This window comes from Alosa alosa, chromosome 22 (assembly GCF_017589495.1).
Source record: "Alosa alosa isolate M-15738 ecotype Scorff River chromosome 22, AALO_Geno_1.1, whole genome shotgun sequence".
Taxonomy (NCBI): domain Eukaryota; kingdom Metazoa; phylum Chordata; class Actinopteri; order Clupeiformes; family Clupeidae; genus Alosa; species Alosa alosa.
The window spans coordinates 15055835-15061834 of record NC_063210.1 but is presented as its reverse complement, the minus strand read 5'-3'; the positions used below and the strand labels follow the sequence as shown (position 1 = coordinate 15061834).

Sequence of the window (6000 nt, the reverse complement as noted above, 5' to 3'; positions counted from 1 at the left end):
CTCTCCCTCTCTCTTTCTTCCTCCTGTATGCCCAACATGCCCTCCTTTGCCCACTCTAAGTGCTCCGAGATTGGAGAATGGCAGAGGGTGTTGGAGGTGGATTGGTTGTATGTAGACTGCAGTGCAGTCACATTCTCCAGAGAGAGAGAAAGAGAGAGATAAAAAAAAGCACACCAGACTCTCAAGGTCTGGTCTCCTCAGTGATGGACTTTTCTCATTGAGAAAAAGGGCCCAAGTGCATCTGGCCCAGTGCTGAGGCACAGCTTTCATGGCTGGCAGATGGAAGGCCATTCAGAAAAATATATTCTCCGCGCCTGCCTGCCTGCCCGCCCGCCTGCCTGCCTGCCTGCCTGCCCCCTGTCAGATCAAACGAGGCCAAAGCAGTCAGCGTGTCAGCAGCCTGGCAAACTCCTCTCAACTGAAATGTGCTCTAAGCAAGGAGAGAGAGAGAGAAAGAGAGAGAGAGAGAAAAAGAGAGACAGCAGAATCGCATAGGAAAACACTTCTTTTGTGTGTGAGATGTGCACACATACACACACACACATATGCACGCGACGCTCACGCATGCACAAGACAACACACACACACACACGCACAAGACACACACACACACACACACACACACACACACACACACACACACTCCCATAGGAGTATAGCTCCCATAATAAACCCAACTGTTGTCTCTGCTCTTTCCACACTAGTTGCTTGCCTACAACTCAGGATGTCTTAGTCATGCCACTAAGAGGGGTCTGTGTGTGCGTGTGTGTGTGTGTGTGTGTGTCAGTCGGGGTGGTGGTCTCACCTTGAAGCCGATGTCCCCTTTCTTACAGCACAGGCAAGCCAGCATGAGGAAGATGAAGGTGAAGAGCCCGGAGAAGGAGATGGCCACCACGGCCAGAGACGACGACCAGGAGAGCTCGCTCAGCGGGGCGCCATCTGCAGGACAGAGCAGGTATTACAGCTTCACTCAGCGACAGGACAACAACAGAGGTCGACTTGATTTCTCATTCCATTCACCGTCAATACTTTATAGTGACTGACCCTCAGCCTATTACATTCTCTAGGGTATTCTACCGTCTTTCCTAAGACAATGTAGCACCAATAAAAAGGAGACATGCTTGTCTGAGAAACATTGTGTCACTTTTAGACTGATCTCATAACTAGACGGGGCCTTTACATTCAGGAACATGATCAGGGCATTTTGCCACATGTCAGACAACGTCCGTTTGCCATAGATGGAGGTCACTGTTTTGGCCAAGCTCCACAGTAGACCCCCAGCTCAGGTTGGATCAGAGGTGACCGAGACCAGAGTCAGATCCGGGCTGCTCTCCAGGCTTTGATCCTACAAATTTCGACGTCAAGCCGTCTTGCAATAAATCTTTTTAAAAAGTAACATACTGTACAAGAGAGTGCGGTTTCCTCCACTTACAAATTGACATTTTTAACTCGCACCCAAAATACTTCAATATGTGAGTGAGCGTGCCTATATTGCTGAAACTTTGATCCTACACATACCATAACATCTAACCAGGGGTGAAACGTCCGGCTTCAGAAAGTAAAAATCTCAAGTGCATTAGATTACATTGGATTTCATTGTTTTTTATACAACCCAGCACACACCAGCGTCAAACTCTGCCGCCACCGCCGTGTTGTTCAGGCAAAGAGTGACATGGTCATCACAAATGGTCAGTCTTCTGCTTTTACACTTTCAAATACACAAAAGTACTATCCTAAAGAGTAATGCAGACAGGATTCTAAATATAGCTGAGTTGAAATGAGTGGAGAACATATCATTTCATTCTACAGTAAAAAATGTATTCTGCTGGTTTATCCTATCACATTTAGTCTTTGTTAGAAGTGCTTTACAGTCATAATAGAATATGTTTTAGTATTATTCAAATTAGGTTCTGCTTTATGTGAATGTGCTGTGGGAGTATCATTGTCGTCGTGGAAGGAGTGCCCGTACGCAACGAGTCACGCTGGCATATCACACCTACCTGCCAGCAAAGGAATTCATTTGCATAATGCCACGTCGGAATTATCTCGCTCTTACACTGCATGAATTCCATTACTGTGCCCATTTGAGGTTGTGTGGGCTAATTGGGTTCTCCACAAGGCGTTCTACAACGACATCGTCTGCATAGATTTCAGGGGGGTGATTACGCAACCAAGTAAATCACTAAACCCGCCAGCATGTGCTGAGCGCTAGAGGCCACTGTGTGAAGCATGAAACGTGTGACGACCTCTGCCATCTCAGACGGAAGAAAATACTGTGAGAATGTGCATGAATATTGCATACAGTGTCGCCGGGTATAAGAATGACGACCAGGGTGAAGCAAGGGATTACGCTGAGATGGGTTCCCATGGATATGAATGAGTTTATTTGGACCTCTCAACTGTGACATCGTTAATCTTTAGGAGAATTTGCAGTGACATTGAGACGGTTCAATTACACTCGTTCTCTCAGTACTCTCATTATGAAACTGGGAGATTCATTGAAGTTAATGGTGAGAAAGTCTCCTTCTATGGTGTGCATGTGCATGTAATGTGTATGAGATCACAGTCCACAGCTCTGAAGCCATCCTGTGATGATACATTTTTTTTTTTTTTAAATGCCAATCTATGTTATGTGCTGCAATTTTCAACCGAACATAGCCATACACAGTTAGTTTCAATTTCACACACATACGCTTTTCTATCAAATGTCCAGATGCTTCAGTATGGCCCTGGAGTAAGTGGCACAGGAAGCACAATGGACATTTGGCATGAAGTCTTTTAAGATCACAGGGTATGGAGAAAGAGTCAAAGACACCAGAGACTCACATCAAACGAGTGGAGTGGAGCCACCCTCACCCCCACCCTCTACTCCTCTCGCCTCCGCCACCTAATAACTGGCACGGGTGATGAAAGAGAGACAACTGAAGAACATGGCACACAGTGGTACATGTGTGTGTGTGTGTGTGTGTGTGTGTGTGTGTACAGTATGTGTGTGTGTGTGTGTATACGTGTATAAGTGTGTGTGTGTGTGTCCTCAGTATCCACTTACAATAACCACACACACAAACTTGCACACACATACAGTATCCTCACACACAACCAATCTGCCAGAGTGCGCAGCAATCTAATTAAAGGAGGGTGATAAGGCAATGCAATTTAGATATATTAAGTATGGGACTGGGTGGCTATGCCGTCTGAGATATCATGGCAGCGACAGCAGTAAACACAGAAAAGTCTGTGTTGGGGGGCAATTTAGTGCTGTAGCTATCTGGATTGAACTGGAATGAACTACAGCAATAGGTTTTAGCCTCGAAAATAGGCAGCTGAAAGCTACTGACAGATGAAGGGAAAGAGAAAAAGTGTGAAGAGATAAGGAGTGAAGGAGAGAAGGGAGAGATAAATGACTAGGGAGAGAGAGAAAGAGTGTAAGAGGCAGCGTGTGTGTGTGTGTGTGTGTGTGTGTGTGTGTGAGTGGAGGCCTTTGCATTCTTGGACAATGCTCAGGGTGCAGTTGTTTGTTATTTGTCTGTTTGTGTTGCCATGTTGACGTGCTGACCCAAAGCTCCCCCTCTCTCCAGAGTACACGCCCCACCCCCCACCCATCATTTTCTCTCCAACATGAGGTCACGATTGCCATGGAAACAACACAAGACTGACGGATGGCTGTCACGTAGCAGGGTATGCCATCAGCAGTGGATCTCTCTCTCTCACTCTCTCTCTCTCTCCCCTCAGATCAATCTGTCTTTTTCTCATTCTGTCTTTCATTCACAAATGCTTCTTTCTTTCTTGCTCTCTCCATAAATCCAACTATCTCTCATTCTCTCCTTGCACATATACTCCTCTCTTTCTCTTCCCATACATTTCTTTCCCTGTCATTCTCTCTTCTTTCTAGCCCTCATCTCTCTCTCACACACATATCTCAATTCAATTCAATTCAATTCAAGGTTGCTTTATTAGCATGACTGTAAGTACAGTGTTGCCAAAGCACAATTAAAACAGCATATCTCTCTTTCTCTCACATACACTTCCTCCTTCTACATCCCCTCATCCTTTGCTCCCATCTCTCTCTCACAGCAGGGCTGATCGACTGACTGACTGACTGACTGACTGACAGACAGACTAAGCCGTTAGCCTTTCCGAAATATCCTTTCCGTGGCGAAAAATAGCTTACAATAGTGCAGATTATAGCCGACACTACAGCAGCCTTGGAGCAAAAAGAGGTCTGTAGCCTTGAAACTGGACAGCCACACAATGGAACCCATCGGAGCTCAGTCCACTCCTTTGCCATTCGGCTAATGAAGCTTTGGACTGGCAGTTAGTGATAAGTGTAAAGCCGTACGCACACTGGCTTAGTCTGGACCAAAGCTGAGCATAGTGGCTCATGACAAGCGGCTATAGGTGATGCTGTTGGTTGGGGGTGGAGGGGGTGCTGGTTTGTTGTGTTGTGGTGGTGGTGGTGGTGGTGGTGGTGGTGCAGGTGGGGGTTCAAACAAATCAGCAGCTTATAGGGATGAAGTGGACAATGGATCCGTTGGAGAAGAAGGGGAATCAAATTTAGAAAATAACAAGCAGCTGATAGAAAATCCCATTCATCCTCTTAGTGGTGGGACGCATCAGTCAAACGCTCAGCTGCATTGAGACGTACATACACATAGACACATACAGATGCATACATATATATATATATATATATATATATATACACACATACACACACACACACACACACACACACACACACACACACACAAACACTGCCAAACATCTCAACACACTTGCTTACACACAAACATGTATTTTGCTTCCCACAAGTACTTCCCACATAAACTCTTTGCAAATTATCCTGGAGCACACCTGCACACACCTACGCAAACAAATGTACACACACACACACATACTGTACACAGACGCACACACAAGTGTATTTGTGAGGTGGGCAGAATTGACTGCAGGCTTAATGAAGTGGAACAGACCTCTGAACTAATGAGCTGGGAGGTGAGACACAGAGGAGCAGAGGCCACAACACACACACACACACACACACACACACACACACACACACACACACACACACACACACACACACACACACACACAAACACACACACACACACACTCCTCTGGAGCTGTGGGACGGACCTCCATACACTCTCTCTCTCACACACACACACACACACACACACACAGACAGAATGACTTGACACACCTACAGCGGCACATTCCTTAGTGTCAAAAGGTCCATTAAAGCAAATGACAACACTCACCCACCCACACACACACACACATACACACACACACACACACACATGTGTGTGCAGAGACAGAATGGAGGAAGAAGTAGATGGCATAAAACAATTGACATGATGCGTAAAGAAAAAGGTGGAGGAGAAGACAAGACAAGAAATAAAGAGTAAAAAAAAGAAATCAGTGAAAGAGATGGCATGATGAGGAGGAGCAAGGGGTGAAAAATGAAGAGAGAGAGAGAGAGAGAGAGAGAGAGAGAGAGAGAGAGAGAGAAAGAGATGGCATGATGAGGAGGAGCAAGGGGTGAAAAATGAAGAGAGAGAGAGAGGGAGAAAGAAAGAGAGAGAGAGAGACACCCGAGGAGGGAAACGAAATGAAATGAACTGGAGAAAAAGAGGCATCACACTGCGAAACAAATGAAGAAGAAGGAAGCACTGCAAGTCCAACTCTAAGCAGGAAGAGGAAGTGAGCTCGTCGCTCAGCACCAGATCAGCGTTCTGATGATGCTTTTGGTCTTTTATTTTGTTCTTTCCCAAACAGAGAGAACGGAGAACAGAGCTGGAGAGTAGCCTTTCCCCAGAAGCAGCAGAGCCCAGAAAGAAAGCATGCGAGGAGAGAGAGCGTGAGAGAGAGAGAGTGAGAGAGCGCAAGAGAGAGAGGGAGCAAAAGAGTGCGAAAGAGAGAGAGAGGGAGAAAACTAGTGAGAGAGAGAGAGAAAGAGAGAAAGAGTAAGAGGATGTGGAGAAAGAAAGAGAA

The 6000-nt window shown here is 46.0% G+C and overlaps 1 protein-coding gene across 1 annotated transcript in view; it reads right to left on the bottom strand.

The window, feature by feature from the left end:
• The window catches only part of aatkb (apoptosis-associated tyrosine kinase b), a 53838-nt gene that overhangs the window by 28864 nt on the left and 18974 nt on the right, over positions 1-6000 (bottom strand). Inside the window, exon 2 of the mRNA XM_048233330.1 lies at positions 806-939. Within this exon, the coding sequence (XP_048089287.1) occupies positions 806-939 (134 nt within the window). The remainder of the gene's footprint in view (positions 1-805; positions 940-6000) is intronic.